This window comes from Neophocaena asiaeorientalis, unplaced genomic scaffold, assembly GCF_003031525.2.
Source record: "Neophocaena asiaeorientalis asiaeorientalis breed wild unplaced genomic scaffold, Neophocaena_asiaeorientalis_V1.1 scaffold6, whole genome shotgun sequence".
Taxonomy (NCBI): domain Eukaryota; kingdom Metazoa; phylum Chordata; class Mammalia; order Artiodactyla; family Phocoenidae; genus Neophocaena; species Neophocaena asiaeorientalis.
In genome coordinates, this window is record NW_020174424.1 from 1986082 (window position 1) to 2000104 (window position 14023).

The following is a 14023-nucleotide window of genomic DNA, read 5'->3' on the forward strand; positions in this document are numbered from 1 at the left end:
AACTAGGAAATGTGAGGAGCCAGGATTCAAAACTAGGCAGTTTAGCTCCTGAGCTGGCCCCTCTTAGTTGCTATGTTATACTGGCTACTGATTTGTTTTTCAAACTTCAGGTTTCGACCCATTAGTGGATTCTAAAATCAAAGTACTGGATCAGGCCAACATCCAATAAAGTACCCAACTGGTAAGGTATGACTGACTATAATTTATCTTTCTGTGAGGATTATGAAGATTTTAACGGAATTCCAATCAACTGAAAACTGACAATAAATCCATATTTACATATAATTCATGTCTTTTAAAAATAAATATTATTATTCCAAGCCCAGCATTTACGTAGTGCAGCATTCCTATAGGGAGGTCATTCCATTGGCTCAGTCTGGCTGCTTGAATATAGGGAACAGCCTCTAGTTAATTAACCCATTAACAGCTTTCATACATTTGACATTGCTATTATGGAGTGTCCATAGGTTAATATTTGTCAATATTGATATTCTTAATTGTCCAATTACAACAATATTTGTTTTAAAATGCACTCTCATTTGTAACTTATTTTGAAAATAAAGGAAGTGTTCACTTAAACTTAATTCAAAAGAAAAGCAAGAGATTTCTTTTCCCAATCTAAAAGTATTTAGCAAGCTTAGTAAAAGACCCTACTTAAGAAGTCAATGCAAAGTTTTAGTGAAAAAATTATTAGTATTATTATTGAAGACAGACAAAATATGCAAAAAAAAACCCTTTAAACCCCTTCTCACCTGTGCCATCGATCTTTTGTTTACAAATCATGTCTTTTGTTGTATCTGAAAAAAAGATAGCCTTCTCCTGGGCATCAAAATCAATCCCAACAAAGACGGAAGCACCTCCTGTCACTGGAAGGATGACATCTGCCTGGTGAGAGAGGGTGAGCGGGATGCCACGAACAGCCACGTCAGATGAAAAGAACAGAAATCGCTCAGCAGCTGTAGAAAGAGGGACACACATAGTCAGCCACAGCATAGTTCTTCTGTTCTCCCAATTCCAGAGAAATTACTTACACACCCATAAAGTACATGTTATAATTCTGAAATAAACATAAAAAAATAAATCTGTAGAAAACGTAGTTGGAAATAATGGAAAGAAGGGAAGAAGAAAATACAGTGAAGGCAAAACAATCTTGAATTGAAGTATTACAATCTTACTTTTCCCTGAGAAATTTATCCTTAACATTTATTTATATAAAACATGGTGTCCCAGCAAGATCCTTTCTGACCCACCTCCTAGAGAAATGGAAATAAAAACAAAAACAAATGGGACCTAATGAAACTTAAAAGCTTTTGCACAGCAAAGGAAACCATAAACAAGATGAAAAGACAACCCTCAGAATAGGAAAAGATATTTGCAAATGAATCAACTGACAAAGGATTAATATCCAAAATATACAAGCAGCTCATGCAGCTAACAAATGAAGTGAAAGAGTGTCATTGACATATATACACTACCTAACGTAAAATAGATAGCTAGTGGGAAGCAGCCACATAGCACAGGGAGATCAGCTCGGTGCTTTGTGACCACCTAGAGGGGTGGGATAGGGAGGGTGGGAGGCAGACGCAAGAGGGAAGGGATATGGGGATATATATATACGTATAGCTGATTCACTTTGTTATACAACAGCAACTAACACAACAATGTAAAGCAATTATACTCCAATAAAGATGTTAAAAAAAAAAACATGGTGTCCATATGCTTAATTTCTAAATTGGTATTAACTGCATAATAATCCCATCAAAATTCTCCAGTTACATTAACTTTTGTATAGAGATCTATATCAAAAATCCTATTGCAGTTTGGGGGATATTAAGACCAGCAAAAAAGAAGTTTGACAGCCACCAGGTAAGTTCTTTAGAAAGAAATAAAGGAAGGAAAGAAGAAGGGGAGTGGAGGAATGGAGGAAACAGGAAGAAGGAATGATGTATAAGATCAAAGAAGGAGACAGTGACAGTGCCCCAGGAAATCAAAAAGAAACATATGGTTTTTTAAACGAGGGTGATTTTTATCTGAATCTAGGGTTACCTACAAAGTGAACAAATTTGTTTGAGTTAAAATAAGAGAATTTACATACTAAGCCAGAAAGAAGCAGCACCATCTAGGGAGTAAGAATTTGCCACAGGCATTAAAAAGGAGAGTTGTCAAAGGGAACATAAGAGAAACAAATATTGTAGGAGTGCATTTCATCATCAGCTGAAGCCAAGGCAGTAGCCTATTTTAATTGTGAGTAGATGTGCAGGTGACCAAAGAGGAGGACAGGAAGCATTTAGGGTAAGAATGAAACCCAGAGCATAGAGGCAGAAATAAAGAGAAAATCTGAATTGAGGAGTAAACACTAGATGAAGAAATGAGCCACCCAACACTTAGGAGTTTAGTTTGGAATACAGCAGTAAAGCCAGGTGAGATCAAGATGTGATTACTTGACTTAGGCAAAATTGGTGAACTAAGAGAGGTCAATAAAAGTGATGGAAAGTGCTCCCCATTAGAGTTAAGACTAACATCTACATGGTAGAGAAAAGAACTCAAAATTAAATCCTACAGAATTTCAAGAGCATAGTTTGAAAAAGAGACAGAGCTGGTTCTTTGAAAAGATAAACAAAATTGATAAAGCATTAGCCAGACTCATCAAGAAAAAAAGGGAGAATACTCAAATGAATAGAATAAGAAATGAAAAAGGAGAAGTAACAACTGACACTACAGAGATCCAAAGGATCATGAGACATTACTACAAGCAACTATATGCCAATAAAATGGACAACCTGGAAGAAATGGACAAATTCTTAGGAATACACAACCTTCTGAATCCCTGCTCGCTGCATCCAGAGAAAAGCCCGCGTGCAGCAATGAAGACACAACACAGCCAAAAATAAAAAATAAATTAACTAATTTTAAAAAAGACGGTATAGTACTAGCACAGAAACAGAAATATAGATCAGTGCAACAGGATAGAAAGCCCAGAGATAAACCCATGCACATATGGTCACCTTATCTTTGATAAAGGAGGCAAGAATATACAGTGGAGAAAAGACACCACCCTCCTGCACTGTTTGTGGGAATGTAAATTGATACAGCCACTATGGAGAACAGTATGGAGGTTCCTTAAGAAACTAAAAAGAGAACTACCATACGACCCAGCAATCCCACTACTGGGCATATACCCTGAGAAAACCATAATTCAGAAAGAGTCATGTACCACAATGTTCATTGCAGCTCTATTTACAATAGCCAGGACATGGAAGCAACCTAAGTGTCCATCGATAGATGAATGGATAAAGAAGATGTGGCACATACATACAATGGAATACTACTCAGCCATAAAAAGAAACGAAATTCAGTTATTCGTACTGAGGTGGATGGACCTAGAATCTGTCATACAGAGTGAAGTAAGTCAGAAAGAGAAAAACAAATACCGTATGCTAACACATATATATGGAATCTAAAAAAAAAATATATAACGGTCATGAAGAACCTAGGGGCAGGACGGGAATAAAGACGCAGACCTACTAGAGAATGGACTTGGGGATACAGGGAGGGGGAAGGGTAAGCTGTGACAAAGTGAGAGAGTGGCATGGACATATATACACTACCAAATGTAAAAGAGATAGCTAGCGGGAAGCAGCCACATAGCACAGGGAGATCAGCTCGGTGCTTTTTGACCACCTAGAGGGGTGGGATAGGGAGGGTGGGAGGGAGGGAGACGCCAGAGGGAGGAGATATGGGGATATATGTATATGTATAGCTGATTTACTTTGTTATAAAGCAGAAACCAACACATCATTGTAAAGCAGTTATACTCCAATAAAGATGTTAAAAAAAATTAAAAAGAGACAGAGATTTCAGGAAGGAAATAAAGGGAAAGGGGAGCCCAAGGAAACCCTAGATGTGTCCCAAAGGACAGAAATTTACATCTTCAAACACAGCTCTTTGTACAAAGGGAAAGGTGCCTACCAAGGAAGATGCCCGTGGGCTACCAAAAGCTTATTTCCTGTGAAGAAGTGCTACAGGGAGCTGGCCCAGTGCAAGAGCAGCACATACCCCTGTGCTGACCGTCAGAAAGACAGTCCAAAAGTGATTTCTTACCAACGCAGTGGTAGTCATCCATATCCGGAATATAGCCGAGCCTGCACTTGCAACGGTAGCCCAAACCACCATTAAATGTTCTGTGGCTGAGGACACAGATGTGTTGACAGCCCCCATTGTTATCTGCACATGGATTGCTAGCTGGAGGGGAAAAATGCACATGGTTAAATCTCAATTAGAAAGGCATATTTATCCAAGACATGCGAAGCCATTTTGAGACCTGTGGGTGAAATGGGTTTGAAACTCCTTGGAGAAATCATTACTGGTTGCTACTGAATACATCCACATTTAGCTGCTCCCAATGTCATCGTTGCTCTCGAATCTACTCTTAAACTGATGGTCGCAAAAAAAAAAAAAGACAAGATTCCTGCAACTGGATATCCTTGGGGGATCTTTCCCCCCTATAACTGTAACAGACTCTGTCTGCTAGCCTCAGTGACTAAAATATAACTGCCCCCCAAATAACCTTAGTATTATTTTTTACCATTCAAAAAATAGAGTAAATAACTATAACTCACTGGATGCTTATTTTGTAGGACAACTTAACAATCAATGCCTCTAAGAGGTAAATATTATCGCAATTTTACAGAAAAGGAAACCAAAGTTCCAAAAGGTGAGACAACTTGCTCAAGATTATTCAGTGGTTAAATAGCTAAACTAGAATTCAAATCCAGATCTCATTCCCAAACCCTACATGTCTGAAACACAAACCAGTTTATACTTCCAAAAACCACTCTCAAAGCAGTGACATCAGGAAGTTCACTGTACACAAGGCTGTCAGAGCTAAAAATGTCTGCTTTTGAAATTGTCTTCTTAGCCTTTGAGTTATTCTTTAAAATAGTCTCTTCACCTTCTCGGGTAGATTAATTTTGAGAAACACAGGCAGGTATAATTCTGAAGCAAATAATAGAAATAATTTAGATAATAAAACTGGGTAATATTTTTGGTCAAGGGCAGATGTGAATTTAGTAGCTCATGAACTGATTATTCCATATAGGTATTTTCTAATACAGTATATACTTTCAGGTACAGTATATATTTTCCAATGACGTATTTGTTCCCTAGGATGACGGCATTGAAGGGTAGTCATCTGAATCTATCAGTTTAGTGGTTGGTTGGTTTGAGTTTTTTTAATCAACCTAATTACTTTATAGTCGCTCTCCATCCTAGCCAGACTTATCACTTAGCATTACAGTTTTAAAGTGAAATCTGTCTTTCTCTGAATTACTGTTCACTGATATTAAGCTTTCTTCCGATGTAGTCTAGTTTATTGTGTTTCTTTTCTTTGATGCATGAGCAAATACAGAAGAGAGAGGTACACACAGTCTAAACAGTCATGTCAATTTAAAACCTTGAAACAAACAAAACTTACTGTAAAATAACGTAAGTAACATAAGTACTATAAAATAACATTCAGTGTCTGAATCAAAATATTTCTTTTCTTTGATAAGTGACCAGACTGAGAGATAACCAAACCCAGCTGACCTATGACAGACCCAATGCAAACCAAATAACAGGTGTCATAAATATACAACAGAGAAGAAGGGAAAAAATAGCTCTGACACTACCTAAAATGACCACTTAGCATGTCATTTTCTTCTTCTGGGCCTCAGTTTCCTCGACTGCAATATTAGAGGGTTGAATTGGGAGATTCCTCCCGTAGAATAAGGATGGGTATTTTAGTTTGGTTTGTTTGCTGCTCTTTCTCCAGCCTGTAGACAGGATCGGTATACTGCAGGTGCCAATAAATATCTGTTAAATACACCTCTAAGTTCTTTGTAGATTGGGCATTTTAACTCTGAAATACATCAAGTTCTCCAGAATGCCAACGATCTGCAAAGCCAATTTCAGAGGGTTGAACTCTCTAGATAACCCATCATATATCTCAGAATGCCACCCAAATCTCATGAGAACCTTGAGAAAACCTTTCTACCAAGGCCAGTACCAAGCATGGTTTTCCACTGCTGAGGGGCCTACCATAGGGCTGCCTGAGGGCATGGTAAACAGTCACTCCAAAAGGCCTCAGGGAAGACCGGTAGTACAGTTGTGGGTCAGTCTCCGTGAACTTGTTTGCCTTCATTACAGCCATCTTTGTCCAATCGGTAAAGAACACATGATCTTCAAACAAGCTTATTGCAAAGGGATGAGGAATGTTTGAGCCTCCATGAATTACTGTCTTCCTGTTACAAAAGATATATACCATACAATTTTGATTAAAGGTGGAATTAGTTCCAAAAAAACAAAAGGTGGAATTAGTTCACGTAAAGGCTTAAAAAGCTAAAAACTTTCTTGCTACAAATACAGAATATATAGTCAAGATACATTTTAAGATGCAGGTGTTATTTCTGTCTATACTCACTAGAAGGATTTTCCTATTGTCTCTTCGAAAAGAGCCTTGGCACTTAAATCCCAGTCTCCATCTTCGCTTGTTCTAGATCTTTTGAAAAATTACTGTTTTCCCACCTGCTCTTCATTCTTTTAAGGTTGCTCCACATATAAAAGGTCTAAGATGTGAAATATCATTTTGAAATTTGTAGGGGAAAGAGTGTAACAAGGGACTGGAAGTCTGGTAGACAACTTCAACACTTACTCCACGCTGCACCACTGACCATTTCTCAGCAATTAGGGAGCAAGACAGTGAGCTGGAGAATTCAACCCACAGCAAACACACAGACTCATTCCTGATGTCACTCCAGGGAGGGGAAAAAGCAGGGCTACCACTGGTATGCCTCTGTCTGACGAAACCGTCAGCTGAGCATATTTGTAGTGGAGGCAGAGTGCCCAGAGCCACTAAAATGGAAGACAACACAGGTAAGAGGTGCTAGGCAAGGGGAAGAAATCAATACTGCTGCCATGACTGCATCTACAGAAACAGTAATTCACTGAGGCCACATAAGTAAAGTGAGGTAGAGGACGGTACGTGAACAAACCTCTTTTCTTTTGGCATAGGAGAAAGACCTCAAAGAAAAATCACAGCAGCCCTGAAAAACTAAAGAGCACAATAGAGCTTTAAGAAAAGACTTGAAGATACTAACCCTGGGAATCACACTGCACGCGAAAAAAACAAAGAAACCCAAGATGGCAAGTGAGTGCAAACTTTGAAACACTCAATAGTGACATGGTACATTAAAATTAATGGGTTTTTTTCTTTCATTTAGCAAATTCCAGAAGTCTAGAAGACTTCCCTGGTGGCACAGTGGTTAAGAATCCGCCTGCCAATGCAGGGGACACGGGTTTGATCCCTGGTGCAGGAAGATCATGCCGCGGAGCAACTGAGCCCATGTGCCACAACTGCTGAGCCTGTGTGCCACGACTACTGAAGCCCGCAAGCCTAGAGCCCGTGCTCTGCAACAAGAGAAGCCACCGCAATGAGAAGCCCACGAACCACAACAAAGAAGTAGCCCCCGCTCGCCACAACTAGAGAAAGCCCGCACACAGCAATGAAGACACAAAGCAGCCAAAAAATAATAATAATAATAATAAATTCCATAAATCTAAATGCCACCTGCTGGTAAAGCAAGAGGCAATGACTTTATGATTTTAGCTGTACTCGTGAGTTCTAGTATCTCCTCCATGTTTCTCCACAGCCAGCAAACCATTCGAATCTTTCTGAAATTCCATTGATTTTTATGTTTTACTTTAACCATAGCATAAAAATATTTAGACTATAAAATTAATGCCAAAACAACCGTGAAAGTGAAAAAAAATTAGGCAATTTCTCAATTGTTTTTATATGACTTATATGATTATTTTTTCATTAAATTAATTCCTATCCTCACTATGGGAACCAGTTTCAGTGACAATACGTCATAGCCTTAATACCCAATCACTTCATTTAACCAAGCAGAGATTGTTCTAAGAATATAAAATCCAGTGGCAAACTGTGATACCATCCTTACAAAATAGAGATAAAGGAGAAACCAAAACTAGAATATTCTTTTCATTGAGAAAACAATAAAATCACATCATTTGGAAAAATCCAATTGACTAGAGTAATTTTTCTTGGCCAAAATTTAAAGACCATGTTTTAACCAGTTTTTGAAAATACCAAGAGGATCTAAAATAGGTAACAATTTAATTAATTTATAGTGAGCTCTAATCCAACTTAGATGAAGGAAAAAGATATGCCATACTCTGCGTTCAAATATTGTTTAAATGTCTTTGAAGTATATCAGGTAAAGTCAGAATTTCTCATTAAGATTTGAAATATATATAAGAGCAGTATAAAACCCAATTAATTCCCACCAGATAATGTTAAAAAATAATAATAAAACTTATTTACTGGAGGGAAGATAGAAAGATAAAGTGATCTTTGGAAACAAACCATAAGGGACCCAAACAAATAAATGGACTCGGAAGTTAATGAAAATAATGTGCTTCATCTGGGAGTGAGAGAGGGCTTGGAGAAGAGAAATCAAAGAACAAATGCTGTAGGTAATATTTAATGAGTGTTAATATGGAACACAAGCTAAACTCAGAGCAGGTCACAACGTGCAATGTCAACACAAAGGTCATTCAAGTTATGTCAACCAACAAAGCAATCTTTTAATCCTAGTCCTTCAGTTTCTCTCTCCATAAATTTTATGTATTTCCCCAAAACTTATAAAGATATAAAAAAAATACTTCTTACCTTTGAATTCCATCATAAGTTACAGTTTCAATGTAATCAAACCGGGAGTCAACCCAGTAAACACGCTTTGATACCAAATCCAGGGTTATCCCAGCAGGCCATCCCAGCTTTCTTGTCACCAAGTCTTTACGGTTGGAGCCATCCATGAAAGCCCTTTCTATCTTAGGGGTCCCAGAAAAGCTCTGCCAGTCTGAGAAAAATAAATAACTACAAAAGAAAACCAAAAGATGAAAGAATCAGTTATTTTACAAGTTTACCTAGAAAATATTTTTTGAGATTGTATGTTTGGATCAATGGAAATTTCCTCTAGCTGATTAGAGAATCATGGGGGTTTAAAACAATAGAGAAATTTTGAAGTATTAAAAATCAGAAACTGTGAGGGCCAATCAGGAGAGTCAACAACTCCAAATAGCAACTATTAAAATGCACTAACTGGCAGGCAAAAAAAAGCGTATCTACCTTCTTAACTTCTTAATATTCTGCCCTGATCCCTGGCTCCATCCTTCACTTCTCTTTTTTACAGCCAGCAAAAAGGCTGTAAAAAAGAAAAAACTATCAAGCCATTTCCCTCCTTAATTCCTCATTCTAAGGCATAGTCTAGAGGACATATACATCATTTTCAAGGAAGGACAGCTGAAATCATGAAATAGAAATGAAAAATCACCATTCACCAACACTTAAGTAGCCTCAAGTTCATCCAAGGCTCCTAAGACCCAACTATGAAAATCTAGGAGAAAGCTAGTCTCCCATAACTCGTCTCAAATGTGAAGATCAGGAAAATTTTAATTTACACCTGGAGAAAAGTAAGCATTATCACTCTTGCTGGACTGATTCACAGTTGAACAACTTGTGATGAGGTGTTAACACTGACATCTCAACCCCAGTCTCTAACAAGAAATCACTAAAAGGGATAGATCTGATAGGGGATAGAGTAGGGTAATCAAATAGTTAGCTTAGAAACCACATTAGGGGATTGCAGATAGAGAGGGAACTTTAGGGGGCTTTGGGAGACCACAGTAAGTTAATGATCACTCAAGAAAGTAATGGGAAAATCCTGAAACAATGTGGACTTGCTTGACTCATAAAGCAGAGCCAGTCGCTTAGCATCAAAGCCAGGCTGGCTTGCTTAACAACAAAACCAAGTCAACTTGCTTACCAACAAAACCATGCAACAGAAGCATGAGACATGCCCCAAAACAATAAAACAACAGTGGAAAATAAGGTCTGCAATCTGCCCAGTGATGTCAACAAGTTAATGACCCCTAGGACATTCTCTTTGCACACACGCAAAAACAATAACTTACGGAAAGGTGATATTTCAAAGTGAAAGACCCTCATTGTACTGAGACCTGAAATAATTTCTCCATAGTGCCATGACAGTCCCGGAGACACCATGTAGGTTCAAAAACTCCCCCGCCCAACGTATAGGAGGAGTTAATGATGGAAGACTCAAAGAATGAAAAAGAAGGTGGTCTTCTCCCCCTCCCCTCTCTTCCTTTGATTATAAAAATGTAACCCGCTAAGTGCTCGGGGCAACACAACACTCGCCTGCCCGCTTGTAAGCCTCACAAGCATCCTATTCTAATAAATCACTTCTTATCTATCACTTTGCCTCTCGCGGAATTCTCTCTGCACTGAGACATAAAGAATATTCAGAGCCCCTCACAACGCCACCTAGTGGTTTCAGATCTATCCCCTCTTTAAAACAACTTTACAACTTACGTTAGAGTGATCATGTTAATAATGGTTTAGTTGTGACAATACTATTAAAGTCAGAAAACAGAATCCAATTTCTCAGCCAGGAGAATGTGGCAAATACTAAGAATAAAATTCATACCCCCAAAATATCACATATTTTTAGGACACCAGTAGGTGTGTTTGGACTGCATATCCTCAAATTGGATTATATTTAGCCAACTCCTTTAAAGCTTCTATGAAAAGAGATATGAAATAAACATGGATTCTAGAGTACAGAACCTAAAAGAAGTCAGGATTAACCTTCAGTTCTGCCAATGGATGTTTTGTGTACAGGGGGAGAAATAAAACTCCAAAAATGCTGGAATCAGTATGTTTTCACATAACTTACCCAACAGTTGGGTCCACGGCAATTCCTCTAGGATGTCCCAAATGTTCACTTATAATGGTAATCCGTTGGCTTCCATCCAAATTTACCATATCTATGCAGTTGACATTGGTCTCTACAACATAAAGTTTATTATTTACCCAGTCCACAGCCAGATTCTCTGGGTCTTCAACAGAAACATTGAGAACTTCTTGGATATCTAAACCATTAATGTCAACTGAAAAAACCTGAAAGAGAAACCAGAATTATTACACTTCTTAAGCATAATTCACTGGGAGCAGTTTTCCTATACTTCATTCCAGGGACCTATCTTTGTTGCACAAATCAGTCATTTGGATTTTTTAAAAAAAGAATTCATATATGGCCTTTCTTATGTTGAGGTAGTTTCCCTCTATGCCCATTTTCTGGAGAGTTTTTATCATAAATGGGTGTTGAATTTTGTCAAAAGCTTTCTCTGCATCTGTTGAGGTGATCATACGGTTTTTCTTCTTCAATTTGTTAATATGGTGTATCACATGGATTGATTTGCGTATATTGAAGAATCCTTGCATTCCTGGAATAAACCCCACTTGATCACGGTGTACAATCCTTTTAATGTGCTGTTGGATTCTGGTTGCTAGTATTTTGTTCAGGATTTTTGTATCTATGTTCATCAGTGATATTGGTCTATAATTTTCTTTTTTTGTGATGTCTTTTTCTGGTTTTGGTATCAGGGTGATCATGGCTTCATAGAATGAATTTGGAAGTGTTTCTCCCTCTGCAATTTTTTGGAAGAGTTTGAGATGGATCAGTGTTAGCTCTTCTCTAAATGTTTGATAGAATTCGCCTGTGAAGCCATGTGGTCCTGTACTTTCGTTTGTTGGAAGATTTTTAATTATGGTTTCAATTTCATTACCTGTGATAGGTCTGTTTATATTTTCTAATTCTTCCTGGCTCAGTCTTGGAAAATTGTACCTTTCCAAGAATTTGTCCATCTCTGCATGGTTGTCCATTTTATTGGCATATAGTTGTTTGTAGTAGTATCTTACAATCTTTTGTATTTCTGTGGTGTCAGTTGTGATTTCTCCTTTTTCATTTCTAATTTTATTGATGTGCATCCTCTCCCTTTCTTCCTTGATGAGTCTGGCTAAGGGTTTATCAATTTTGTTTATCTTCTCAAAGAACCAGCTTTTAGTTTTATTGATCTTTGCTATTGTTTTCTTCGTTTCTATTTATTTCTGCTCTGATCTTTGTGATTTCTTTCCTTCTACTGACTTTGGGTTTTGTTTGTTCTTCTTTCTCTAGTTGTTTTAAGTGTAGGGTCAGATTGTTTATTTGAGATTTTTCTTGTTTCTTGAGGTGAGATTAAATTGCTATAAGCTTCCTCCTTAGAACTGCTTTTGCTGCGTCCCATAGGTTTTGGGTCGTTGTGTTTTCATTGTCATTTGTTTCTATTTATTTGTTTATTTCTTCTTTGATTTCTTCAGTGATCTCTTGGTTATTTAGTAGCACACTGTTTAGCCTCCATGTGTTTGTGTTTTTTACAGTTTTTTTCCTGTAACTGATTTCCAATCTCATAGCGTTGTGGTCAGAGAAGATGTTTGATACAATTTCAATTTTCTTAAATTTTCCGAGGCTTGATTTGTGACCCAAGATGTAATCTATCCTGGAGAATGTTCCGTGTGCACTTGAGAAGAAAGTGTATTCTTCCACTTTTGGGTGGAATGTTCTAAAAATATCAGTTAAGTCTATCTGGTCTATTGTGTCATTTAAAGCTCGTGTTTCCTTATTTATTATCTGTTTGGATGATCTGTCCATTGGTGTAAGTGGGGTGTTAAAGTCCCCTACTATTATTGTGTTACTGTCAATTTTCCCTTTCATAGTTGTTAGCATTTGCCTTATGTATTGAGGTGTTCCTATGTTGGGTGCATAAACATTTATAATTGTTATATCTTCTTCTTGGATTGATCCCTTGATCATTATGTAGTGTCCCTCCTTATCTCTTGTAACAGTCTTTATTTTAAAGTCTATTTTATCTGATACGAATATTGCTACTCCAGCTTTCTTTTGATTTCCATTTTCATGGAATATCTTTTTCCATCCCTTCATTTTCAGTCTGTATGTGTCCCTAGGTCTGAAGTCGGTCTGTTGTAGACAGCATACATATGGGTCTTGTTTTTGTGTCCATTCAGCCAGTCTGTGGAGCTCAATATCAATAAAACAAACAATCCAATTTAAAAATGGGTGGAAGAGGGCTTCCCTGGTGGCACAGTGGTTGAGAGTCCGCCTGCCGATGCAGGGGACACGGGTTTGTGCCCTGGTCCGGGGGGATCCCACGTGCCGCAGAGCGGCTGGGCCCGTGAGCCATGGCCGCTGAGCCTGTGCATCCGGAGCCCGTGCTCTACAACGGGAGAGGCCACAACGGTGAGAGGCCCGCGTACCGCAAAAAAAAAAAAAAAATGATCTTTGCTATTGTTTTCTTCGTTTCTATTTATTTCTGCTCTGATCTTTGTGATTTCTTTCCTTCTACTGACTTTGGGTTTTGTTTGTTCTTCTTTCTCTAGTTGTTTTAAGTGTAGGGTCAGATTGTTTATTTGAGATTTTTCTTGTTTCTTGAGGTGAGATTAAATTGCTATAAGCTTCCTCCTTAGAACTGCTTTTGCTGCGTCCCATAGGTTTTGGGTCGTTGTGTTTTCATTGTCATTTGTTTCTATTTATTTGTTTATTTCTTCTTTGATTTCTTCAGTGATCTCTTGGTTATTTAGTAGCACACTGTTTAGCCTCCATGTGTTTGTGTTTTTTACAGTTTTTTTCCTGTAACTGATTTCCAATCTCATAGCGTTGTGGTCAGAGAAGATGTTTGATACAATTTCAATTTTCTTAAATTTTCCGAGGCTTGATTTGTGACCCAAGATGTAATCTATCCTGGAGAATGTTCCGTGTGCACTTGAGAAGAAAGTGTATTCTTCCACTTTTGGGTGGAATGTTCTAAAAATATCAGTTAAGTCTATCTGGTCTATTGTGTCATTTAAAGCTCGTGTTTCCTTATTTATTATCTGTTTGGATGATCTGTCCATTGGTGTAAGTGGGGTGTTAAAGTCCCCTACTATTATTGTGTTACTGTCAATTTTCCCTTTCATAGTTGTTAGCATTTGCCTTATGTATTGAGGTGTTCCTATGTTGGGTGCATAAACATTTATAATTGTTATATCTTCTTCTTGGATTGATCC

The 14023-nt window shown here is 37.8% G+C and overlaps 1 protein-coding gene across 4 annotated transcripts in view; it reads right to left on the minus strand.

The window, feature by feature from the left end:
- The window catches only part of LRP2 (LDL receptor related protein 2), a 190112-nt gene that overhangs the window by 107221 nt on the left and 68868 nt on the right, over positions 1–14023 (minus strand). For all 4 annotated transcript variants that reach the window (XM_024756639.1, XM_024756637.1, XM_024756638.1 and 1 more), the window contains exons 12-16: positions 10818–11041; positions 8732–8938; positions 6079–6281; positions 4102–4242; positions 753–956 (exon numbers count right to left, since the gene is read on the minus strand). In XM_024756639.1, the coding sequence (XP_024612407.1) occupies positions 753–956; positions 4102–4242; positions 6079–6281; positions 8732–8938; positions 10818–11041 (979 nt within the window). The remainder of the gene's footprint in view (positions 1–752; positions 957–4101; positions 4243–6078; positions 6282–8731; positions 8939–10817; positions 11042–14023) is intronic.